This window comes from Ips typographus, linkage group LG7 (assembly GCF_016097725.1).
Source record: "Ips typographus isolate SLU linkage group LG7, UJ_Ityp_2.0, whole genome shotgun sequence".
NCBI lineage: Eukaryota > Metazoa > Arthropoda > Insecta > Coleoptera > Curculionidae > Ips > Ips typographus.
This window is the reverse complement of record NC_138428.1, coordinates 1,627,686-1,651,341: the sequence shown is the minus strand read 5'-3', so window position 1 is coordinate 1,651,341 and position 23,656 is coordinate 1,627,686. Positions and strand designations below refer to the sequence as shown.

Here is a 23,656-nt window from a genome sequence, read left to right as displayed (position 1 = left end):
ACCTATAAAGGATTTCTTTAATTGGACACTCTATATACTGTATTTATTCTTTTACAACACACTTTTATTCCTGTCAAATTGCTTTTTGAATTTTTCATGAATTTTCAAACTTTTATGCTAAACTAAGTATCTAAAAACGTTTGTTCAACTATTCTAGTTTGTAGATTTTTTTGACACTTTTTTTGTCCAATTTTACTAATTTCAACTGTGAATTTGACTCTGTAAAGTATCATTCAAATTTACAACAGATAAACTTATTTAAAATTTTCTGACTTAAACCCACACTTTTCTATGCTCAATACTAATGTTTTAACTTAAACTCTAGATTGTATTTAACCTGAACCTATAAAACTGATCCTCACACAGTTTTGTTTTCTTGTTTCCTTCTGATTTGTTGTCAAGGAAGTGTGTTAATCCTGGACTCCCTTTACTGACAATTCATATTAACTTCGCCCTTTCTAAGGGTGTTTCAGACCGTTGTTGAGTCTAATACACTTTCAGTCTGGTTGGAAACTTTTGTGAGGGAGAAAAATGGATTTTTGCCATTAAGGGTGTGAAAAAGGGTATTGACACCTTAGTGATGTGTGTGTTATAAAAGAAAGTCATCAACTTGCAACATAAAATGTTGTAAAGTGGATGTAAACAACAACTTAATTAAACCGCAAACAATGACAATGTTTGTGCTATTGTTAATATAATTTACTAATTAAGGAACCACGTCAAGGTTGTTAATTTTGTAGGTAGCTGCTTAATAAATATGAGTCATTTGATGAGCGTTTTGATTTTTCTTTCTGGTTGCATCATTGATGCTAAATAGTAACAAAAGCTTTCATCGAATTTCAATGGCAAACAAAAGGGGCGCGGTTCAGACACGTTCGCTTTTAGTATTCACCATTCAATCTCGTCACATACAAAAGGTTAAAATGACAACTCGGTTTCCCTTCAATGTGCCATTAAAGGGCGCACCCTACTCAGTTTTAGATGGGACGCAATTTCGTCTGTTTTTTCATTTGAAAAGTCTTTGCCACTCTGATTCATCGTTAATTGAATCTATTGATGGATAACAGACAATTGCTCTGATTTTTATTTGTCAACAGAGTTGGGTTATTAGTTTGTAGTCCATTATTATATCTTTGGATCATCCATAACATAATTGGCCCAGTTTTTAAGATTACCAGAGACCTTTAAGGCAATTTTGAAAATGCCACCAAAAGAGTCTGAGTACTCTACTTCTAGTAGAAACCTCCCAGAAGCCTCTACAGTCATTTTACTAATACCAGAAACCTCTAAACACTACTAGAAACGTTTCAAAAAGTGCCACTAGCATTCTGAACCATCAAAGATTTTTTAAAAATTGCCTAACGTCCCTAAAATGTATTTTTGGAATGCCAGAGCCCTCTAAGCAGGACTGAAAGCCTCTACAAGGTTCCCAAACCTCCCAAGACTTTTTAAAAATTACCAGAAACCTCTAAATACTACTGGAAGCCTTAAAAACTTATCAGAAGCTTCTGCAAGGCTCTTAAACCTTCCAAAAATTTTTAAACTTGCCAGAAATTTATAGAATTACTTTGAAATTGCCAAAAACCACTAAATACTACTAAAAGTCTCTCTCAAAATTTGCCAGAAGCCTGCACAAAGCTTAGCGTTTAAAGAATTTTTTTAAATTGCCAGAGACCTCTAAAATTATTTTTGGAATGCCAGAGCCCTCTAAATACTACTGAAAGCTTCTCAAAAGTGTCCAGAAGCCTCTACAAGGTTCCTAAATCTCCCAATACTTTTTAAAAATTACCAGAAACCTCTAAATACTACTGAAAGCCTTTCGAAACTTATCAGAAGCTTCTGCAAGGCTCTTAAACCTTCCAAAAATTTTTAAACTTGCCAGAAATTTATAGAATTACTTTGAAAAGGCCAAAAACCACTAAATACTACTAAAAGTCTCTCTCAAAATTTGCTAGGAGCCTGCACAAAGCTCCTTAGCCTTTCAAGAATATTTTAAAATTGCCAGAGACCTCTAAAATTATTTTTGGAATGCCAGAGCCCTCTAAATGCTACTGAAAGATTCTCAAAACTTGTCAGAAGCCTCTTCAAGGTTCCTAACCCTTCCAAGATTTTTAAAAAATGGCCAGAGGTCTCTAGAACTATTTTTGGAGTGCCAGAGACCTCTAAATACTACTAAAAGCTTCTCAAAAGTGTCCAGAAGCCTCTACAAGGTTCCTAAATCTCCCAATACTTTTTAAAAATTGCCAGAAACCTCTAAATACTACTGGAAGCCTTAAAAACTTATCAGAAACTTCTGCAAGGCTCTTAAACCTTCCAAAAATTTTTAAACTTGCCAGAAATGTATAGAATTACTTTGGAAAGGCCAAAAACCACTAAATACTACTAAAAGCCTCTCAAAATTTGCAAGCCTTTAGCGTTTAAAGAATTTTTTTAAATTGCCAGAGACCTCTAAAATTGTTTTTGAAATGCCAGAGTCCTCTAAATACTACAGAAAACTCTCTCAAAACTTGCCAGAAACCTCTACAAAAGCACCTAAACTTACTAAGAATTTTTTTAAATTGCCAGACTTCTTTAGAGTCATTTTGACAATTTCATAAACACTGAAAACCTCACTACTTTAGAGAAATGTATCAAAAATTACAGTTTAGTAGAGTCGTTTTGAGGCTTGTTTTGAAGTTTTGTTCAGAATTGAAAATTAAATGTTAAGTAACCTTTATTTAAAGACCAAATAACCATCAATGTAATAAGATTTGTCAAAATAGGTCTGTTCGCAGAAAGAATCTCCAACTAATAATCAGAGGAATGTGTCTATTGGCCAGTAGCCAAAAAATGTCAATGTCATAAAAGATTTTTGGTTGAAAACTGTCTCTTTGGATTATTTCCTGAAAAACGTTCAGTTAAAACTACTTTTATCACAGTTGACTAGTGTCCGTTTGAGGTTATATATTCAAATTATTTCAGTAGGTAGGTACTATGTTTTTTAAACAGGCAAAAATTCAGGTTAAAGTTTAGTAGACCACTGGACCTGCTAAGCAAAATAATTTTATTATCATTTTAGTCCAATTAACTAGTATCCGTTTCTTTTTACATTCAAATTGTTTTGGATATGTTTAAATTTATTATTTAGGAAATGTATGTTGGGTTGCTTACCCAAACAATAATTCTGGACCAACACTACTTTTGGCGCAGTTAACTAAATGTCCCTTTTAGTGGGCAAAAACAGAGTTGTCAGATCTCAAAATGGCAATTTTTTTATTAAATGTTTTGCTGTGATTATTTTGGGACACCCTGTATATGTTATGATTTAATACTATGTGGGGTTCTTTAATTTAAATTTACCGCCCGTCAATTGATTTGTTAGTGCGTTGCTGCGGAAACAGCGCACAAAGCAACTACGTTGCAAAACGGTTAGAATAATCTTATCCTAACAACCCCATTGACAACACTCCCCCAATCAACCCCAAAAACGGCGCAAAAATAACCCTCCAAAACAAACGGGGTACCAACCTGAATCGTCGAGGCACCGCAGTCCAAAAACGCAGCTGTCACCCGGTAAACCACCCGTTATCGTACCATACAGGGCGGATAAATAAACATTAAAGACACACGCACGAAAACAAAAAACCAAAACACACCGCGATATGAAAACGGGTCGATTATTATCGGCAGTCGGCTCTGGGACTGAAAACACACGACGTCAAATCGTTGCGGCACACGATGCCGCCGGTAATATGCGCGATTTGCCGGTCCTTCCTCAGAGAAATGAGGAAGTGATACCGGGTTGCCAAGTATGGATCAGTTTCTTGAAAATGCACAATTCCTGTCTAGATTGACGATAAAAACCCGTTGCTTCTAGTGCCGCGAGTGGAATTGTTCACTGGAGCTAGTTTTTTTTTGGCACAGTCAGTATACAGGTGTGGTAAATCCAAAACCGACCTTAGGAAAATCGTGTAAGGGACAGACACATAAATGATTGAATGCGCGTGACAAAGACAGAACACCTCCAAAAATTTTAAGTAGGCCATAATTTTGCATTAGTGTTGTCAAACTGACTGATGTTACTTTGTTATTGATTTGAGGTTAGATTTTAATCGCAGATGACAGATGAAATATTACTACAATAGGGAGGTTTCGCAACGCTACAGCAATTCGACTGCTAAATGAAAAATAAGTAATTTCATTCAAATCGTTAAACAAATTTGACAGAAATCGGACTAAATACAGCTCACACTTACCGACATAATAAATTAGGAATAATCCAACAACAAAATTAATTTTGTCGACGCTATTGGATACTTGGCGTTTGGCCACAGCGCGCTGAAAAAATGGCCTACTTCATATTTGTTCACTTTTCTGTTTTTGTCCCGCGCATTTAATTATCTACGTTTATCTGTCCGTAACACGGTTTTCCTATGGTCGGTTTTGGATTTACCACACCTGTATACAAAATGATAAGGCCACTCAAATAACACTCTTCGTACTTAGTACAGAGTGTCTCATTAATAAACGGCCCCCCTTTAACTTTTTTGTTTATGATTTTAGAAAAAAAATGAAGAAGGAATTTTCCCTTTCGGAAAGTTGCATCGGCATCCTCTGTCCTGGGAAAAGGATGCCCCCGTTGACGGAGGGGCTCTTCTTGTTCTCCATTTCTTCTTTCTTCTTCAGCTCGTCCATCTCTGGCAGTCCTAGCATAAAAGCTTTATAAGCACTAGTCAAGAAACAATTCAAGTCAAGATTCTGGCTTAATAAAAAACAGTTTAGTAGATAGACAGTTTAGAAGTTACAGTTTAGTAATAATGTAATAGATACGACGTTATCTCATTTTACTTGATCTTTACCATATCTCTGCTAGAAAAAACATGACAACATATTAGAGATATTCAAGGGAGACTTCTGTAATTTAAGTATACTTTTACTTTGCTGTTATAAAATTTCTAAAAACAGAACAAAAAACATTAACAAAGCAACAATTGTCACTTATCTGGTTCAGTTTGACTGGGTGCTATTGGACATGACAAAAGTGACTTAAAACATAATTCACGTGACTTTGTTTGCCAAGACATACTACCCTCACTAGAGGTGTAAACTTTGCTCTAAATTGTGAAACAAGATGGTGGCAACGTTGCTTGCATACAAAGTGGCGAATAACCAACCACCCTCTTTCCAGAGCACGCACACGCTCTAGCGATGACGGGCAAGGTGCATTTTTGGGGGTTGAAATTATTTATCATCCCCGTTCAAGAATATTTAATGCCCGTGAAGCAACTTTTACCCTCAAATTCAGGGGTTGAACAGTTTATTATTCTCCCTTTCAGTCCGGACAGCTGGCAACGGGATTGAGCCGATTTGTCTAGATTTTGTTTGGTGCGTCCTACATTACTTTTGCAAAGAATCAAATTTGATTGTAGCGGTACTGCTTACCCGATACCATCACTGTAAAATTGTAAATAATTGCTTACTCTTTGAGCGGCTTGTCAAGATCACAATGGAAATTGGGTTGCATTTGATTGGGAGATATTGATGCTTATCGGTTTTTGTCGCATCACAATGCGAAGCAGACAATAGAGAATATTGGAATTAAATTTAGGACATTCCACCAGATTGTGTGAAAATGTATAGCCTTTCAATTATGTAGCAGTGTTGCCACATTTAAGTCCCAATAAAAAGCTCAGAATTCTTATTTACTAGATAAGTATCTTAGTTTTCCAGTTTTCGTATGGTACCATGTATACAGGGTGTTTCAGAATACGTCACAAACTTTTTAGGTCTGTAGGCAAAAATAAGAGAAAAATAGTCTGTAAACATATATACCGTTGGAATTTTAGTTTTTGAGATATAATATACGAAAGCGTAGAGCTGCCATGGCCATATATTGCGACTGCCCTCAAGACACTCCAAACTGTAGACATGAAATGGTGAGGGACATTATGGAAAAGAAGGAAAAACAAGAAAGGCAGTATCAAGGACATCCCTAACAAGCCAGTGAACTAACACCCATTAGGAGGAGATGACGCCAAACTCAACCGAGTAGTTCCATCTTCACCTTTGGGAGAAGTAGGAAACCAGAGGGAAAAGAGTTTAGTGGGTCGGCCTTGTACAGGAACGAGAGTTTTGTGGGTACCTGTACAGGAACCTACTCTACGACGAAATAGACTCCGCTCCAGAAACCCACCGTTATGGCAAGCTGAACAACTAGCTGTTAATAACGTGGAAATAAGAAATCTATGGGCTCAGCACTACCGAACTATTGTAAATCCCGAAGAACGAGAATGGTTTATGATGGAGCTAGATAGGAAACTGTGGGTTCAACTAGACAGAATCACTCTTCAGATGGGGTGCTGTAGACCCTCCAGGATGTGACTGCGGAGCTCCAAACCAGACAATCAGATACATTAGAGAAGATTGCCCCATACGGTCTTTTCAAGGAAGCTGGAGACTTACAGCACTAACTTGGATTGGAAACTTAGATATTAATATTTGGTTGGTATATTATACTTATATGTAGCTTAGCATACTTATGCTCTGTGTATATTTGTATACTGTTTGTCATATACTTCTACTTTTGTGTCTATACTGTATACGAATAAATAAATAAATACCATAAAAAGTAGGGGTTTGTTTATGCAAAAAAACAGGTTTTTAGGGAAATTTTATTGAACAACAATAGAATTGACAAAAAATTTAAAAACTATTTAAAATAAAAAAACAATAACAATCAGGAAAAGTAAAAATATTCTTAAATAGTTGGACCGACGAAAAGGTACAAGTTATCCACACAATAGAGGTAAGGAGAGTAATTTTAACTTTGTATTGTACTTTTACTGAGACGGTATAAGACCCAGAAGGTACACACAATAATTATTATTGTTTTCTATGATTATTTATATCACAAGAATGTAGAAGTTTGAACATCACACACATTTATAAGTTAAAGTTTAAATTCGGTGAATTGTAAAGTTGTTTCTATTCTATTTAAAAAGGAGATGAAAACTAATTAGGTTACTCTCTCATTCTGCGCTGCCTTTCTGTCACCCATTGAAGAATCTCCTCCTTCAGCTCCTTGTTAGGAATCACCTGATCCATGGACAACGGAGACCGATTGAACGGATCGGTTTGGTCGCTCAGTAGATGGCTTTAACAACCATAATCACGCAAAATCCAGTTAAAAAAAGCACAAACTTACCGAGCAATAGTGGTTCTGTCCACAGTTTGCCTCGAACTGGGCAAAATGACCGGATCTAGCATCAAAGTGGACATGATAGGGTCCAAGTACGCGTCAGGAGCCTCGGCCATTGCTTCCTCGTTCGCTTTGTACTCTAAAGCTTTGTGAGCGACTTTATCTGCTACATCTTTCAATTCGCCCAAGAGTTGACCACCACCTACAGTTTATACAGTGTGTCTCAAATTGGGAAAACGTCAGAGGCTGAATTTTAAATACTCTTTAACAAAGCCAAAGAGAGTTTTGAAACTAAGACATTATTATGGCACTTTTTTACGAATGACGTAATTAGAAAAAATCTATTCATCAAAAAATTGATACTCGTAGGAAACATTTTGTACCTAACACATGCGGAAAGAGTCTTTCCTTCGTACCACTTTCCGCACTTTAGTTAGGTAAATAACTATTTATGTTAACTGTTTTTACCTATCTACAACACATTTTGAACTTACCAACTTTAATCAAAACATCCTCAGCCAATCCAAACAAAGTCGGACTGTAGGAACGACCATCTTGAGACACAGCCAAACAAAACTCGTCACTTTCTTTCAAGTGAACGTAAATCTTAATAATTTCCAGTACAGTTCCTTTAGGATCAAAAGCGTACTCGTCCAGATTTTTTGCCTAAAATCCACATTTACAGTAATAATGACAGCAGGGGAACGGAAAAGATCACACCTTGAAATTTTTCCTGTTCGGTCCAACCAAGTTCAGTAAGAAATAATTTAACATGGCGGCCACCCTGTCCACCATGGTGGGGTGGGTGAAAACAGCGCTGATTTTCGACGTTAATTTCTCCAAAGTGGTGATAGTGTCCTTGCCTAGAACGTTATCGAAACGGGCCATCATTCCAATATGGTGCATGTAAGACATATTTTGGGCCCGTTCCTGAAAACCTAAATTGTTCCACTCCCCATTTTCTCTGAAACCTTTTAAATCAAAAATTGTGTCTTTCTTTAACTCGAGAAACATACAGGGCTGTTTGCATTTCCTTGATTTTTGCCATATTGGACAGCGATTCGTCCAGAAGGAAAATAGCGTCATTGATCAACAGATTAACGAAACGTAAAAATAGCGGAGGATGGACCGCTTCCATGTTAGCCTCGGCTTCTTTGGCCAAAATTCTACAATTATTAACCAATTAATAAATATTGCTTTTAGAGCGAAAGTTGCATTTTACTTAAAGCAACTGGAATGCTCCGGAAGTTCCCACAGATAGTCAAACACAGCATGCATTGGTCTGCGATATTTGAATTTCTGTTCAAATTCCACGCTTTGTCCGGTCATTTCGATGCCGACAAACACGCTCATTAGCATTTTTACTATCTGAAAATTGTTATGGTTAAATTTATGTTTTAAAGTATGCTTGTTATGAGTCAAAAACATCAGAAACAGAAATTGTCACGTGATCTTTGTGGGTGAATTGATAATTGAAAGCAATCGACCATCAGAAATATATTTCAACCGAAAAAACTGTCAAATGAACTTCAGAACAACATTTTGATCATAAATGTGGTCAAGTGACTGCAATGTAGCTATTTTAATAGTAAATTACAGTACAAGTTGTATTTAGAGCTCCGTACAAGTAAATTCGACCAAAATGACATCTGATGACAGTTTAGGACGTTGTCTATGTAAGATCACAGCTTAAAGAACTGTCAAAACTAATTTAGAAGTGTCATAAAGCGATAAAATATTATAATTGTGTCATCATTTTGATGAATTACAGTCCGAGTTGAATTTACGGCTCAATGGAACTCATTTTGCCAGATTCTACATTTGGTGGCAGTTTACAATATTATATAATCAACAATAAAAATTGGGTCAATTTGATAAATTGCAATACAAGTGGTTTTTAGAGGTTCATGGAGGCAAGTATGACATTTGTTAACAGTTTAGAACCTTGATTAAAGCACACGACAGCTCTCACAACTGTCAAAATTAACTTGGCACTACCATACAACTAGAAGATACAAAATGGGTGTATCATTTTCTACTGTAAATGATTTAAGGGCATCGGTAAAGCAAAACGTCTTATGGGAGATTCAATGCATTTTATGACAATCTTGTAGCCTAAATTAAAAAAAAAACTAGGCTAGATATTGCTGTTTTTAAACGGCATATGAAAGAAGACACTTACAAGAATGTGCGAAATGCGTATACTATATTATCTTCACAAAACAAACTTAAAATTCTCTATAAATAGAGGGTGTTCTATTTAAAATAAGCAAATTGGTCAATTGGTTCAAGATAATTAGTTAAAGTATCACAAAATGAAAATATATAAAACAAAAACAAAAATAAAATACATAATTTAAATATTGTACCAGAGTTTTGTGTAGTTTTGTAGAATTTTTAACGAGAATAGACAGAAAATAGGAATTTTCTGGGAAACCATCCTTTTGAAAACTTTATCATAAAAAAAACAAAAACTTACTTGTAATCGGTGCGGATGTTGTGTAAACACCATCTCTCTTTGGTACCTGCCAATATCCGGAATCTGTTCGTCTTTGTGATGCGGAAGCAGAGATTCCAGACCTTCGGCCAATCGGGCTCGCACGTGAGGGTTCTTCATGTGATCCGGCGATCCCATATAAATCAGCAGGAATGTTAGAATGGGTTCCATTTTGTCGTAACCAACCTCCTCGAAGGTTCTTAAATTGTACCGCCGCAGGAAGACCAAATACGACACGATGTTTTCGACCAAGAACTCCGGAATGCATCTAAGAATTAGCTCCAATTAGGTAAATTTGTGAGGTGCAGTTTCCGGAGACTCACTTTAGTGTAAAAGGAATTTTAGGAGGTAAAGGAAATGTGACTTTGCGCTCCTCCAAGGGGGCGTAAGTGTTGGTTTCGTTGTCGGGAAAGTCTGTATGCATAGCCAGTTGCGACAACCAGAAACAAGTGGCCGAGACAAAGTCGAACATGTCTTTTTGCAGTTTTGGTTCAGATAATACGCATTTAAGCGACAAGAACCTGGAAAACCCCAAACTTCCTGATTTTCACTACTAAAATGTCAGCAAAATTACGCACTTGGTGTATTCACCCATGAGTCTTTCATTGAGAGCGCTGGCAACATCGGAATTGGGACCAGCCTGTTGGACTGCATCCTTATAAGCTTTCTCCAGTCTGCCAATTTCCTAAATAGTTAATCACTAAAAAAACCTTGAACTGACAATAAAAAAAGTCAAATTACATGATTTAAGTTCATCAGTTGATCAACCATCACCCTAATGGAAAGATCCACAGACTTGTGAGCCATAAAGAAACTTTCAGTGATAAAATTGTACTTTTCCACCGTTTTCCTGGTTTCCTCCAAACCATCATTAGATTCAACCGGTATGAAACACGTCTCAGAAGCCAATCCATACATGTGTATGCCCCTGTTTGCTGCATCAGCCCCGTCGTTAACCTATCATTAACTTCATTATACCGCAACCAGAATTTAAAGTACAACTTACTGTAGGAACTGCAGGATAAGTAGGATCAACCCTAAGTACTTTACCCTCTCTGTAGTTAGTACAAAATGGCCGGCACAGCCTCAACATAATACTGCAAAAATTGTGCATAAAACCGTCGGAAACTTGCGAGTTATTTTCGTTAGGGAAAAGCTGTGGTGGCATCTAAAAATATTCTTTTCTCACAAACCAAGTGTCAAACACAAGAAATCGGAGCAAACCTGATGCATGTTCCACAGTTTCCCTCTTTCCACATTGTACTTTAAACAGCCCCCAATCCAGGTCAAGACCTTGTTTTTGACGATAGTGTTGCGTTTTAGCATGACAAGCAAAAACTGGTGAACGTGTTCGTTCAGTTTGTCTTGACTAGACCATAGTATTCCCTCAACCCTCATATTACCAGCCTAACAAAGAAATTTAAGTAAATTAACTAAAATTTGAGTAATCCACTTAAAGCACTACTGAAATATACACTTGGAGTGCAAAAATTACTGTTTTAAGCACATTTTTGGAATCCTCATTCAATTTTCTATAAAATAAACTGAAAAAACACTACAAAATTTGGTACAGTCAAGGAGGAAAGAGGTATCAAAGTTTGAACTGCCAGAAACACAGTATTTGTAATTTACTGGCTATTTACCAATCAAATTTTCTTGGTAAAGTAAAATATTTACCAAGTAATATTTAAAGATTGCACAAAGACATAGTAAGGACTATTTTGTTACCAAAAAATCCAAGAGATGGAGTTGGAGGGTTCATTTTATTGAGAGGGTTGGGATAGAAAGAGAAAGTAACAAAAGCTCCTTACAGTCAAAAAGGAGAAATAGCAAAATTCAAGCATTGTTGTAGCACTGTTAAGAAAAGTAAAAAAAAAACAACAATATTATGTTAATAAAACACTGAAAATTGCAACACCTAATGCAATAATTTTTATTAAAATAATCACTTACATGGTCCAAAGGTGAAGTAAAATGCTCATAGGGTTGTCCACTGTTTTTAGGCAAAATGGACAAATTGAACAAAGCCCCTATTGGAGTATTGGCATACTCTGACCCTTTATGCAACTCAAATGGCACACAACAATCCATAAATATTTCAGCCAGATAATCATTGGAAGTAAACACATTGAAGTAGTTAAATATATTGTAATCCAGATTAACTAGTGAGCTTTTATGCAGTTCAGCAGTGACTTTTCTGTTCATTTGGTCAATGAAAGAAGTTAGGATAATGTCATCTGTAATTATATATTTGTACACACTTTGTAAGTGACTGTAGGTACAATCAATCTCACCATTATTCTCTTCATCTAGCATTCTCCTTGAGGCCTCCACAAAGAAAGTATCATAATGAGCCCCACCTTCTTTCAACAAATCAATCATTTGCTGCTCCAAATCCAGATCTGGGAAAATATCAGGCTGAAACACTGCAGTAGCAACATTCTGTATTATTTTATCTTTCAGAGCCAATTTGTATTCAGCTTTTAAGTGAACATTAGCATGCAGCTTCACATAGCACTTGTACAGATATTTTATGGGCAAGACTTCAATAGCATGTTGATTCCTGAACCCCAGACGTTTGTTCATCCCTAAAACTGGATTGTCTTTGCGACACATGAACAACCGTTCAAACAACGCCTGATCGATGTTATCCATGTTCAGGACTGTGGTGCCCAGGTCTTTTTGTGCATCCTCCAGATACAGGACCTTGAACAGGATTGTTTACAAAATATGGCCTTGAGTTGCAGTATTGATTTTTTGTGCAAAACCGTAACGGACTTACCTCTTTGGTGAGAGTGGCTTTTTCATTAAGGGTGAAGCTGAAAATCTCCTGCAACTGATCGTTAAGGGTCGGTTCCGGGGGATCAGCATGTTCCAAATCCTGGCTCATCCCCCTGAACAATGAGGCGAACGGATTGGCCGATGACATGCGACGCGGTAAATACGGATCCATTTTTTGAGTTTCCAGTTAATCAACTATGAACAAAGTTGCACGATTTTAAACTGTTTCTAGAAATTACTCGAAATTTAAAATTTTCATGTTTCTGTGACGCGGATTGTTGTGTTGTTGTGTGGTTTATGGTTTTCTGAGAAAATGACACTAATGGCAGGGTCAAAATCAGCTGATTGCTGCGTTGTCGGGTTAATGAGTTATTTTGCATGTCACGTGACACTAATCTGCGTTATATGGAACATGAACACGTGACCTCTATCATAAAAAACGATTTGAAATTACAAAAGGGAGAAGAATGTTTGCTCTAACCATAACCATAGAAAGGAGTGGTTCATTTAGCTCCCTTTAAAAATAAATATTTCTATTAAAAATGTTAGCATTTTCTAGAAATTTTGAAGTTTTAACTTTTAGGACCTTAGAAAGACCATTACTAGCAGCATATTCTACTAGCAGTACTAACTTTCAAGGACAACAAGGTAACACAACTTAGCAACTTTTTGTATAAAGTATGTCCTGTAATTTCAAATGTTCTTAGATGAATTTAAGGCCCTTAACTTACGAAGTACAAGGGGACAAGCCTTTGTTAAGCGACCGCCCCGTAAAATCGAAGTGATTCCCCCCAGGTGAGTTATTTCCCATTAAAAAACTATTCTTCAAAATGAACATTTCAGAACCAACCAAATGCCTGTAGATCAAGATTGGGGGAGCGTCTGGCCGGGTCCTAGATCGTTTCACCCGGCCACCGTCCCCTTGCCAGTCAGACAGGGCTTCACAGAAAAAGGTGCTCCTACACCTGATAAATATGCCAATGCAGAACTGATGAAAATCCCCAACTTTTTACACTTGACACCGCCAGTGATTAAGAGACAGTGTGAGGCACTGAAAAAGTTTTGCACCCCTTGGCCAAAGGCATTGGACACTCCTGAAAAAATTGAGAAACTTTTTCCCTTGGAAATTACCACCAGCGATTACTGTCACAGCAGCCCTACTATTAGGGATCCTATGGCCAGGATTGTTACATTAAAATTCAAACTCAAGAGTTTACAGTTGGACAGTAGAGCAACAGATAAATTTTTAAGGTTAGTTGGAGAGAAATACAATAAAGAGGATGATACTGTAACAATAGTGGCTGACCGGTGTCCATTAAGAAAGCAGAACTTGGATTATGTAATGTATTTGCTTACTGCTGTGTACCATGAGTCTAATGTATGATTTTGAGACTACAATGTTTTTTTTAAAACAGTAAGGAAATGATTTTTTAGAAAGTGGAGCCTTGGGAAGAGCTTAAGACCCTAACAGACATGGAATACTATGATTGGGAGAGAAATGTGTCCAAAACTAGTGTAGAAGCCTTGTTTGGTTGTAAAGCTGAAGATATACCCAATATTAACATTTATTCTGAAGGAATAACAAACTATATGAATGAAGGTAAGTAAAATATAAGAATTTCAGTTAATTGGTTCTTGTATGATGATTTTTTAAAGGGGAGAATGACTACACCATTTACAAATATAATGAGGGTGTAAGAAATATATTAAACTTACCGTCCTTAACAGCAATAAAGAGTGATCAAGAGTCTTAATTTTAATAAATAAAAGTGTTTTGCCATCTTTTGTTTTTTTTTTTTACCTTGTAGATTGTACAGGGTGTGCAGATTTAGAGTGTTTTGACAGGAAAACCCCATTTCCCAAATAGATAGGAAAAAACTAGTATAACATGTCTAGAGGTTGATTTTTGAGAAAAGATGAATAGCAAAACCTGTATTAAATAAGATATGGAAGTGAAAAGTGAAACAAAAGCATTCTTAAGGCACTTTTTTGAGGTGATTTCACTGGCGTGCTTGGTTTTTTGCTAGAAAATGTAAACAACTTTATTTTGGCGAAAATTGATTCTATATAATTTTTAAACTGACTTACAATCAATTTGCAATATTAAAACGGTCATTTTGACTATACGTCCACTTGTAAATTTTCAAAATTCCACCTAAAATCGATTTACATCGCTAAAACTGTCATTTTCAGTATTTTAATCCTGTTTTTATGTACTGTAGTGGTACGTAAGACAAAACGCTCTATCAAAAAATAAAACAAAGTTAATACATCGTAATTACCTTAAAAAAAAAAACAAGTCATTGATTACAGGAAACAACCTTTATTTACTAAATAAATGGCAAAATCTTTTTGGAATCAGTTTAACAATTGACGCACAGTTTCATCCGCTGCGACATCTTCAGAGGTATTCCCTTCTTTGTCTTTTAAGTCAACCTGAGCGCCTTTTGCCAACAGTAAGGTAATGCAATTTAAATGGCCGCAACTTGAGGCATAGTGTAATGCAGTTTGACCATCACCATCCTGAAAACGCTACTTTGTTTTAGTTTTACTTTAAAATTACGTCACTGACTTGTAAATTAACGTCACACCCTTGATTAATTAACAGCTCTAATACTTTGAGTTGGCCTACATCAGAAGTGTAGTGAATTAAGCCCATTCCCTCACAATCCAGCTCATTCTTTGATTTTTGGTTCATTTCAATGAATGACTTTACTTTAGCCAGGTCTCCGTTACGTATATGGTCGTGAATGTCCATTTCTAATGGGGCTGGGTCCTGGACAAGGGCAGAAACCGAGACCTAGCACAATCTCATTTAATACCCTTACAAGGAAAATGCCTAAACTAAATACCCAACAATCTCTTTTGCTTTTGGCGTCATCGAACGAAAATTGTGGGGAAAGAGTCAAAACTAAGTCAATATAACTTTTTTTTGCTTCGTTTCGGTCGAGACTTTCCAAAGATTTCCAAGCTTCCCACTTTGCTTTACCCTTCATGTCATACCAACTTGGTTTAGGTACATTGCAAGGACCTTCGTTGCTTTGCTTGTAAAGGCCGTACAATTTTAATAAAGTGTCATTGTCCAAAGAACCTGTAAATTATACCAATCACACCAATTTGATTTGGATTCACTCATGAATGATCTTTACACATGTTACATGAAACAGGAAAAGAAATTAAGTCACACAAAAAAAATATATGATCTTATACCTGCTATTGATTGAATATGCTTAGAGCACTTGATGAATTTCGTTGTAAGTTCATCTTCCTCATCCAAGTCAATCCCAAGCTCGGCCAAATCGCTATAATCGTCTTTTTCTGCCATTTTATTAAAATTACAAAACTACTACGACTTAATAACTACAAAACCACTCAGAAAATAAGGTTTTATTCACTGTTACTGTCTCTAGATTGGTCAGCTGGAGCAATTTTAAGTATCTGACCTTCGAGTTTGAGTTCTGCCGAGTTTTGAACGTCCTCGTAACCTTGTCTGTTACTAAAGGCGACAAACCCGAAATTTTTTGAAAGTCCTGTGTTTTTATCAAATACTACAGTAGCCAAATGCACAGGTCCGAATTTACTGAAGTACTGGCGCAACTCGGTATGACTTACAGTCCAAGGTAGATTGCTCACGAACAATTTGTATAATCTTGTCTAAAAACCTCAAAAACATCGAACCAAACTACTCTCATCAATCATCAAGTCACTTACACCACTACTAGCCATCTCAAGCTCTCAACGCAATTTCCAGCAAGTGAATAGTGTGGCCTCCAATGATTTCGTGGATATCAATACCACTTTGAGCACCCAGATTACTAATACTATGCACTTTACACGTCAAACCCCACTTTTTCAACAGATGCTCGATCGACCAATCGCTGCTACGCTCTTGGTAAGTGCAAATAAATTTGGCGCTGCAATTATTAGTCAAAAGATAGGACACCGTTACTAGAATATCCTCAAAAGTGGCGGGTTCAAAAAAACAATCAGACCCTAAAACGACACGGTTATTGAGCCGTTAAACTGTATTGAACAAAACTCTAACCGAGTATCAGATCGATGGGCCCCAAAGTGTCTAAATTGCTTAGAAACAAGCCCCAGGTCACTCCGATAACTCGGATGTGCTCATTGACAATCAAATTGTTCAATTCGCAGCTTCGTTTGGTGTGGGCGAGACTTTTAGGTAGAGTGGCCGATTCGCTTAGAGTTACTTGGGCTCCGCACTTGGCCGCTAAAATTCCAGGCAAAGCGGTACCCGAGCCTAATTCTAACACTCTTTTACCGGAAAGTTCGGAACGATTTTCCCAGAGGAACCAAGCGAGTACTGGAGCCGACGGCCAAGTGTAGAAAGAGTAACTAGCTTGGAGAAGCTGAAAATTGAATTTTAAGAGAACATTTATCTCTAATCTACCTGCTATGTTAGATTCTGAGATATACAGGGTGAAGTAATAGAAAGAAGCAATTGAATTAAGTTAAATTATTAGTTAGGCAGCTGTATAAAGCCACTAGAATAAATGTGGCAATATTTGACCACATCACTGATTAGTGATTTAAAAATAAAACTGAATTACACCTGACATTCACACACTTTCTGAATTGCAATTAACCATTTCTGAATTACAGTGGCCTATTCTGAATTACTCTTGACATTTTCTGAATTACAATTAACTATTCTGAATTACACTTGACTCTTTCTGAATTACAGTTAAATGGTGTAGCAGCTGTATTATACTGATCTGTTGTATACCTGCTAAATTGTAGAAATATGTAGGTACATCAAACACTTTTGGTCATCATTTTCTTAAAATTTATGAACCCTAAATGTATTGCAATTTAACAAAAAAAGAATCAAAATTGGTGTTTTTCTAAAAGATGTTTTACCTTCAGTTTTACCAATCCAATAATTATAAAAATTACCAAAATACAGCTTACAGTAATGATGGCAATATATTTATTTTAAAAGAATTTATAAATCTCTCAAAGCGAAACAGTTCAATCAAACTTTGGTAATATAACATTCATACATTTTTGACTCAGAAAATGTGTCAAACTTGAAAAACTTTAGAAAGCACAGAAAGGTTGCACCATAAGATAGTACTCTCTCTAGTTCTAGTATTCTCATTTTATGTTACATTTTATATTACAAGTTAAGCAAACCAGCCTCCAGCTAATATAGTCATACATAAAAACCTACTAGTAATAACATAAGATTCTTGTTCTTCAAAAAAACCTGAAGAGGTACAAGTTCAACCAAAATGTGTTTTTTTAAGACCATATAAATTGTGGACTTGGTTGTAATACAAATCTCATTTTAAAATTACATAAAAGTGGCTAAATCCAGGGCAAAAATGCAATAAGGGCTCTATAGTACTTAGAAAATAATGGTGGGACCTTTTAAGGAGCTACAAGCCTAGATTGGTTATACCCTATCCTTGTACTTTATCAGCCCCATGCTACGGTCCAAACCCAACCAACCACCAGATTAGCTAAATAAACATTGATCTACCTCTGGAATGTAAATTTCCAAGACTTCTTTCTTGCAACTAGACGTGAAAACGAACTTTTTCACTTGCTCTGTGGGGTTATCTGACATCGAAACATACAGTTCTAGGCCCAAACACCGCGTCTCTTGTATTTACCTGTACTTAATTGAATAATTTACTCTATAAATTAATTAATTATAATAATCAATCACCATGCGAATTCTAAATTACATAAAATAACCTAACCTCTTCCTTTATTGCTGTCAACTGTCAGTTATTATTACCAAAACAGTTGTAAAGAAGTAGAGAAGAGTGTGTAGTGTGTTAGTGTCTTTTACATCCTACTTTTTGACAAAAGTTTATTCAAAAAAGTTGTATTTTCCTCCGGATGTAATCTATTGAACTTCTTTGCTAGACTCTCATTGAATTTGTGTTATAGTTATGTATGTGTGGTATTAACTTGCATTAGTTTGCAGTTTCAAGTACTGTTTTGTTAAGTTTTTAGTGGTTAAAAAATTTACAACATAAGGTAACCCATTGTTTATAAAAATAATGATATTCTGCATTGACGCGTAGTTTGAAAACATCACTTTTTTGTTTAAACATGTCCTAAATCTCCAGTGTACAAAACCCAACATGTTCACACCAAACTATTCCATAATCATTTCTTATTACTGTTTGTAGCATGGCTCAACCAAGACTAGAGCATGTTAAACAAGAAGACCATGCAAAGAACATATCAAAACATGACTACTGTTGCCGAGAACTGGGACTGGATTTAAATTTAAGCAAGGAAGAAGAGCAAAGCTTTGAAGAACTCAAAATGTTACACCAAAGATGTAAGTTTTAGTTTCCATGTGGTTTCAGTTGAGTTCAGAACTGATTTTAGTCAGAAACAGTTCTCCTGTTATATCTAAATTGGAGAATTACCTTCACACAAGTGAGAACCCTTATGTGACATTCCTGAAGTTACTGCACTCTTGCCCAGATTTCTACAGCATAAAAAGCAAAAGTTTACCAATGTTTCTCATTGAAACATTTAATAAGTACGTTAAGAAAAACCTGAGAGGTGAAGGGAGTTTGTTGTCAAGTGACTTGAAAAGTGATGCCTTTAAAATTATCACCAAACAAAATACTCAGGCAGCAACTAAAGCTGTGATTGAAATATTTCAAATGGAACAAGATCCTCAGTTGTTTTGGAGCAGTATTTTTTGTTTAATTGAAAATAAGAAGTACAAAGAAGCAAGTTACAGCATCTACAAAACTTTACATAACCTAACTGAAAATGACTTTTTTTCAGGCTTGCCTTTATGCATCCATGCTTGGTTTGTACGATGAATTTACAGTTGAAGACTTCTTAGTTCCTTTAGTACTGCAAGATAAGCTTCATTTTGTTGATGAGTTTTTACAGAACAGTCCTGAACACCAAGTTGAACTTGTAAAGTTCCTGGATTCAGTTTTTGGTCGTTCAATACAAGACACTCTAGCTAACTACATACAGTAAGGTTTTTTGAGGTTATTGGGTGAGATTTTCCAACTTTATGGGATTTAAATTTGTAGAGAAAAAGATATACCTGAAACTAAGTATGATAAATTGCATAAAAGACCTTGGAAAAAGTTGATAGCCAGACTGGTGAAAATGTTCAATCTACCTGATGATTTGACACCTAATTTGAATAAGCACAGGCATGAAGGGGCACTGAGATTTTTGTTGCATAAAAGGTTCACTGACCACACATTTGGTAAGTAAGTTGTTTTTGTTTAAAATTGGGAACACTAGACAATTTACTAGAATAAATTTGTGATTTTGTGGGTAAAAGTATGAGAACAATGTGAGAACATAATAAAATATAGTCTGTTCAGTGATTCTGTTGCATCACAATCACCAGCAAAAAACATATATTGGGATCATAATTACAGCCTTAGGTTGTATCCATCAAAGTTTAGAACACTTGTAGAGGCATCTGGCAATTTAAAACAGATATGAGAAGGTTTAAGATACTTGTAGAGGCCTGTGGCACTTTTTAGAAGGTTTTCAATAGCATTCAAAGGTCTCTGACATTTTCAAAATTATCTTAGAGGCCTCTGGCGATTTAAAACAATTATGGAAAGGTTAATGATGCTTGTAGAGGGCTCTGGCTGTTTTTAGAAGGTTTTTCAATAGCATGTAGAGGTGTCTGGCACATTCAAAATGGTCCTAAAGGAATTTGGCACTTTAAAACAGCTATGGGAAGGTCTAAGACACTTGTAGAGGACTCTAGCAATTTTTAGAAGGTTTTCAGTAGCATTTAGAGATCTTCGGCACATTCAAAATGATCCTAGAGGCCTCTGGCATTTTAAAACAGTTATGGGAAAGTTTAAGACACTTGTAGCCCTTTTTAGAAGGTTTTCAGTAGCATTTAGAGGTGTCTGGCACATTCAAAATGGTCCTAGAGACATATGGCAATTTAAAACAATTCTAGAAAGGTTTAAGACACTTGTAGGGGATTCTAGCACTTTTCAGAAGGTTTTCAGTAGAATTGAAGCCCATGACACTTTCAAAATGGTTTTAGAGGCCTCTGGCAATTTAAAACAGTTATAGGAAAGTTTAAGACAGTTGTAGAACCCTCTAACATATACAAGAAAGTTCTCAGTAGTATTTAAAGGTCTCTGGCGCTTTCAAAACGGCCCTAGAGGATTCTGGCAACTTAAATCAAGTCAATGACATACATGCCAGTAGAAAAATTTAGGACATTCTACAAGGTGTCCCATAAGTAATGGTAAATAATTTAATGGCGGATTTCTGGGACCAAAATAACTTACCTCAAACGAAATGTCAACGAAAACGATAATGTTTTTTTACAACAAGTTGTAGTTTTTTGGTAAAATTAGATATTTGAGGGTTTTTAAGGATAACAAATTTTTGTTTCATTAATTTATTTATCATTACTTATGGGACACCCAGTATATAATAAATCAACTCTAAAACAAGCAATTTTGATTGGCTAAAGGTAGCGAAAGTTGGAAAGAGATGGTGCAAGAGGCGGTAGGTGACGACCAAAGTCTTCAGAAAGAACTTGTGATTGGTGTGGCTCAGTTTGGGGAAATTGCGGAAGCGTTACATTGGGCCCATTACTACAACGTTAAAAGGGAAGACTGGCCCGTTAACGTGACGTTATTAGACGAAAACAAGTGCGTATATTAAGTCAATAAAGACGATTACGACTGGTTGCATTAAATGACGTAATCATCTGGATGCAAGTTGCAACAAACTAATAAAAAAAAAATCAACCAATCAGGTTAGATCTGTCAAACCAATCTGTCCCACCACCTTTTGATGATTGGGAGGATAATGCGCAGTCCACTGCTAAAGTGGAGTACCATCATTACCCACTTCCAGTTGAAACAATTATTTTGGTTGACAAACCAGAATCGTTTAAACGTATTTTGAATGAGGGTTTTCAAGTGAGTTGCCTTGACGTTACTATAATAAAAATATGAGTCTTTAATGTTTGGTTTCCAAATTTTTACTTCGGACAGAACATCAATATCATCGGTATTGATTGCGAATGGAAGCCGAGTTTTGGCGGTCAATCTAACGAGCTAGCTCTGATGCAAATAGCAACCCGAAATTGCGTTTTCGTCATTGATATCGTCAGTTTGGGGGGTCAGAGAAGTTTGTGGCAAGAACTTAGCAGATCTGTGTTCAACAATTGTGATATCTTAAAATTAGGTACAATTTTCACTTAAATGTATGGGTGTTGTTTATTGAAGTTTATTGGTAGGTTTTGGAATGTCCAGTGATATTCACATGATCAGACAAGCTTTGCCTAATCTAAACTTCAGTGGTAAACAGGACGGGTTTTTAGACTTGTGCGTATTGTGGAAACACATGGAAAAGTACCCTAAAGTGCGACTACCTTACGAAGGTTACAACCCTCTTTATTAGTGACTATTTAAGTTAAATGAAAACATTGTAGTGAAAAGCAGCGGTCCTAGTTTAACAGCCTTGGTACATCAGTGTTTAGGCAAACCTCTCGACAAGTCCGAACAGTTCTCTAACTGGGAAAAGAGACCTTTAAGATGGTCGCAGATCTACTACGCCGGTTTGGACGCGTATTGTTTACTTCAAGTTAGTTGCGTGTTGACTGTTAAAACAAGGATACTATATGATCTTTTTAAAGGTGTACGACGTTCTTAGAGCGCGTTTTCGAGAAGCTAATTATTTTTTCGAGGATATTTGCGACGCATTGATACAGCATGACAATTCGCCTAAAAGGAAAAATAAAAAGTCCGGTAACAGGAGTTGACTAGTGGAGGATGCTGCACCTCAGCCGCCTGGTCCTAATTGTAATCCCTTTCAGGTATTTTGATTGAATTTATTGTGTCTGTAAAGAAGTTCCTCATTAAGAAGTTCCTATACAGGCTGACAAAATTAAATTCGTCTGCGACACGATGCTACAAGGGTTGGGTAAAAACTTGAGGCGGTGCGGCATCGACACTGCAGTGCTGGAAAACAACTGCGACCACAAAGATTGCGTCAAATATGCCATGGACGAAAATCGGTACATATTAACAAGAAAAGGCACATTTAAAATGGTATTGACTAATTTGTTAATTCAAGCACACTTTTCTCTCTAATTTCATTAAACATATGATTTACAGTTAAGCGGATACGTTCCACCAGGTCATTGTCTAAACATCCTCTCCGATAACGTGGACGAACAGCTCGAACAAGTGCTCGATTATTATAAAATAATCGTGACTAAGGATCACATATTCAGTCGTTGCATGGTGAGACTTTCCTAAATATTGTGGACTTTCTTATAACTTAATAGCGCAGGCGTGCAACAACAACCGATTCGTCAAAGTATTTAGAGACACTATGTTAGCGTTACACAGCAGAAAAGGTCTTCCTAAATATGGTCCACCTTGTGATGACGATGATAGTGAGGAAGCAACTGGATTTAGTAGTGAGGAAGATAATGGAGAAGTCGGGTATTCAGCCTCAAGAACAGACTGTAGACCCGATTTTTCCAGTAATCGCAAATGGGATTTATGTACGTATTATTGTAAAGCGACTACAGGGGTGTACACGTTGATTTTATGTAGATACGGACGATAAAATCGATTTGGTAGGCGGTCAAACACGACTGGGAGTACCAATAAAAATAGAAGAGCTGCCATTGCCTGTAATCAACAATTATCAGTTTTTTTATATTTGTGAAATGTGCGGTAAAGTGTATTACGACGGGACACATTTCGAAAGAGTGTTAAAAGGACGTTTGCAAGGAATCGTGCAATAATAAATTGAGTGAGACATACGCGAGATGGTTTTTTGTTAGTTTTACTTAACGTTTTAAAAAATGAGGTTTTGTTGATTATCTTTTAATATATTACTGCTTTAATGATAACTGTTGTGTTTTTTCTCTAGAAATCTTTAGCCCTAAAGTCAGGAGATTTAGTCTAGAAGTCACACTTATACAGGGTATATTAGAAGTATCTAGAGATTGGCTCAATATTTTTTGTTGAAATTTGGAATATATAACTAGCCTTTTTGCGAGGAATTTCAAAATCAGATTAGAAACAGGGTGTTTTATTTGAAAATCAAAAGTTGCTGTTCTTTCCGACTGATCTAGCAATACCGTAAAGTCTAAAATATTTATATTTAAGAGAGTTTGAACCCAACCTACCCTACACTCCAAATTTCAACGAAAAATATTGAGTCGTCCTCTAGAT

The 23,656-nt window shown here is 36.2% G+C and overlaps 7 protein-coding genes across 7 annotated transcripts in view; 2 read left to right on the top strand and 5 right to left on the bottom strand.

Moving 5' to 3' along the window:
- The window catches only part of LOC145731445 (uncharacterized), a 43,512-nt gene extending 39,772 nt beyond the window's left edge, over positions 1-3,740 (bottom strand). The window contains exon 1 of the mRNA XM_081983248.1: positions 3,508-3,740. The gene's annotated coding sequence lies outside the window, so the exon portion shown is untranslated. The remainder of the gene's footprint in view (positions 1-3,507) is intronic.
- A 2,896-nt stretch (positions 3,741-6,636) lies between these two features.
- On the bottom strand, positions 6,637-12,766 carry Ube4A (Ubiquitination factor E4A). The gene is made up of 15 exons (XM_081983154.1): positions 12,457-12,766; positions 11,969-12,380; positions 11,628-11,911; positions 10,899-11,081; positions 10,681-10,842; positions 10,416-10,631; positions 10,253-10,359; positions 9,998-10,195; positions 9,657-9,942; positions 8,400-8,545; positions 8,194-8,343; positions 7,898-8,141; positions 7,672-7,843; positions 7,184-7,379; positions 6,637-7,132 (listed from the first exon to the last, which is right to left on the bottom strand). The coding sequence occupies exons 1-15, from the start codon at positions 12,625-12,627 to the stop codon at positions 7,000-7,002; spliced, it is 3,060 nt and encodes a 1,019-aa protein (XP_081839280.1). The 5' UTR covers positions 12,628-12,766; the 3' UTR covers positions 6,637-6,999.
- A 167-nt stretch (positions 12,767-12,933) lies between these two features.
- Positions 12,934-14,237, top strand: mRpS35 (mitochondrial ribosomal protein S35). The gene is made up of 5 exons (XM_081983246.1): positions 12,934-13,103; positions 13,163-13,250; positions 13,299-13,833; positions 13,890-14,055; positions 14,112-14,237. The coding sequence occupies exons 1-5, from the start codon at positions 12,998-13,000 to the stop codon at positions 14,207-14,209; spliced, it is 993 nt and encodes a 330-aa protein (XP_081839372.1). The 5' UTR covers positions 12,934-12,997; the 3' UTR covers positions 14,210-14,237.
- Positions 14,238-14,758: 521 nt separating this feature from the next.
- LOC145731455 (acyl-CoA-binding domain-containing protein 6-like) lies at positions 14,759-15,808 on the bottom strand. Its single transcript, XM_081983257.1, has 4 exons — positions 15,666-15,808; positions 15,308-15,546; positions 15,028-15,255; positions 14,759-14,978 (listed from the first exon to the last, which is right to left on the bottom strand). The coding sequence occupies exons 1-4, from the start codon at positions 15,778-15,780 to the stop codon at positions 14,814-14,816; spliced, it is 747 nt and encodes a 248-aa protein (XP_081839383.1). The 5' UTR covers positions 15,781-15,808; the 3' UTR covers positions 14,759-14,813.
- Positions 15,764-16,308, bottom strand: LOC145731479 (SRA stem-loop-interacting RNA-binding protein, mitochondrial-like). The gene is made up of 2 exons (XM_081983290.1): positions 16,167-16,308; positions 15,764-16,109 (listed from the first exon to the last, which is right to left on the bottom strand). Exons 1-2 carry the CDS (start codon positions 16,179-16,181, stop codon positions 15,843-15,845), a joined length of 282 nt encoding a protein of 93 aa, XP_081839416.1. The 5' UTR covers positions 16,182-16,308; the 3' UTR covers positions 15,764-15,842.
- Positions 15,902-18,101, bottom strand: LOC145731459 (histone-arginine methyltransferase METTL23). Its single transcript, XM_081983261.1, has 4 exons — positions 17,962-18,101; positions 16,501-16,825; positions 16,167-16,448; positions 15,902-16,109 (listed from the first exon to the last, which is right to left on the bottom strand). The coding sequence occupies exons 1-3, from the start codon at positions 18,046-18,048 to the stop codon at positions 16,183-16,185; spliced, it is 678 nt and encodes a 225-aa protein (XP_081839387.1). The 5' UTR covers positions 18,049-18,101; the 3' UTR covers positions 15,902-16,109; positions 16,167-16,182.
- Positions 18,102-18,265: 164 nt separating this feature from the next.
- Nbr (exonuclease mut-7 homolog) lies at positions 18,266-23,331 on the top strand. Its single transcript, XM_081983161.1, is given in 15 exon segments — positions 18,266-18,467; positions 18,623-18,777; positions 18,828-19,180; positions 19,239-19,438; positions 19,499-19,680; positions 20,929-21,109; positions 21,217-21,382; positions 21,458-21,650; positions 21,703-21,846; positions 21,898-22,049; positions 22,102-22,281; positions 22,343-22,516; positions 22,583-22,711; positions 22,761-22,977; positions 23,030-23,331. Coding segments are annotated over 14 exon segments (2,619 nt in total). The 5' UTR covers positions 18,266-18,467; position 18,623; the 3' UTR covers positions 23,224-23,331.
- Positions 23,332-23,656: the final 325 nt, after the last annotated feature.

Excerpts from the sequence above, each read along its gene's own strand:
- LOC145731455 (XM_081983257.1), bottom strand. The coding sequence starts at position 15,780 with ATGGCAGAAAAAGACGATTATAGCGATTTGGCCGAGCTTGGGATTGAC. Across the intron at positions 15,256-15,307 it reads AAAGCAAAAGAGATTGTTGG|GTCTCGGTTTCTGCCCTTGT; the intron begins GTATTTAGTTTA and ends AGATTGTGCTAG. Across the intron at positions 14,979-15,027 it reads GGTGTGACGTTAATTTACAA|GATGGTGATGGTCAAACTGC; the intron begins GTCAGTGACGTA and ends TAGCGTTTTCAG.
- LOC145731459 (XM_081983261.1), bottom strand. The coding sequence starts at position 18,048 with ATGTCAGATAACCCCACAGAGCAAGTGAAAAAGTTCGTTTTCACGTCT. Across the intron at positions 16,826-17,961 it reads TGGAAATTTACATTCCAGAG|CTTCTCCAAGCTAGTTACTC; the intron begins GTAGATCAATGT and ends TTCAATTTTCAG. Across the intron at positions 16,449-16,500 it reads GCCCATCGATCTGATACTCG|GGTCTGATTGTTTTTTTGAA; the intron begins GTTAGAGTTTTG and ends GTGTCGTTTTAG.
- mRpS35 (XM_081983246.1), top strand. The coding sequence starts at position 12,998 with ATGTTAGCATTTTCTAGAAATTTTGAAGTTTTAACTTTTAGGACCTTA. Across the intron at positions 13,251-13,298 it reads ATCGAAGTGATTCCCCCCAG|AACCAACCAAATGCCTGTAG; the intron begins GTGAGTTATTTC and ends TGAACATTTCAG. Across the intron at positions 14,056-14,111 it reads AACAAACTATATGAATGAAG|GGGAGAATGACTACACCATT; the intron begins GTAAGTAAAATA and ends GATTTTTTAAAG.
- Ube4A (XM_081983154.1), bottom strand. The coding sequence starts at position 12,627 with ATGGATCCGTATTTACCGCGTCGCATGTCATCGGCCAATCCGTTCGCC. Across the intron at positions 11,912-11,968 it reads GCTAGATGAAGAGAATAATG|ATGACATTATCCTAACTTCT; the intron begins GTGAGATTGATT and ends ATATAATTACAG. Across the intron at positions 8,546-9,656 it reads AACATCCGCACCGATTACAA|ATAGTAAAAATGCTAATGAG; the intron begins GTAAGTTTTTGT and ends AACAATTTTCAG.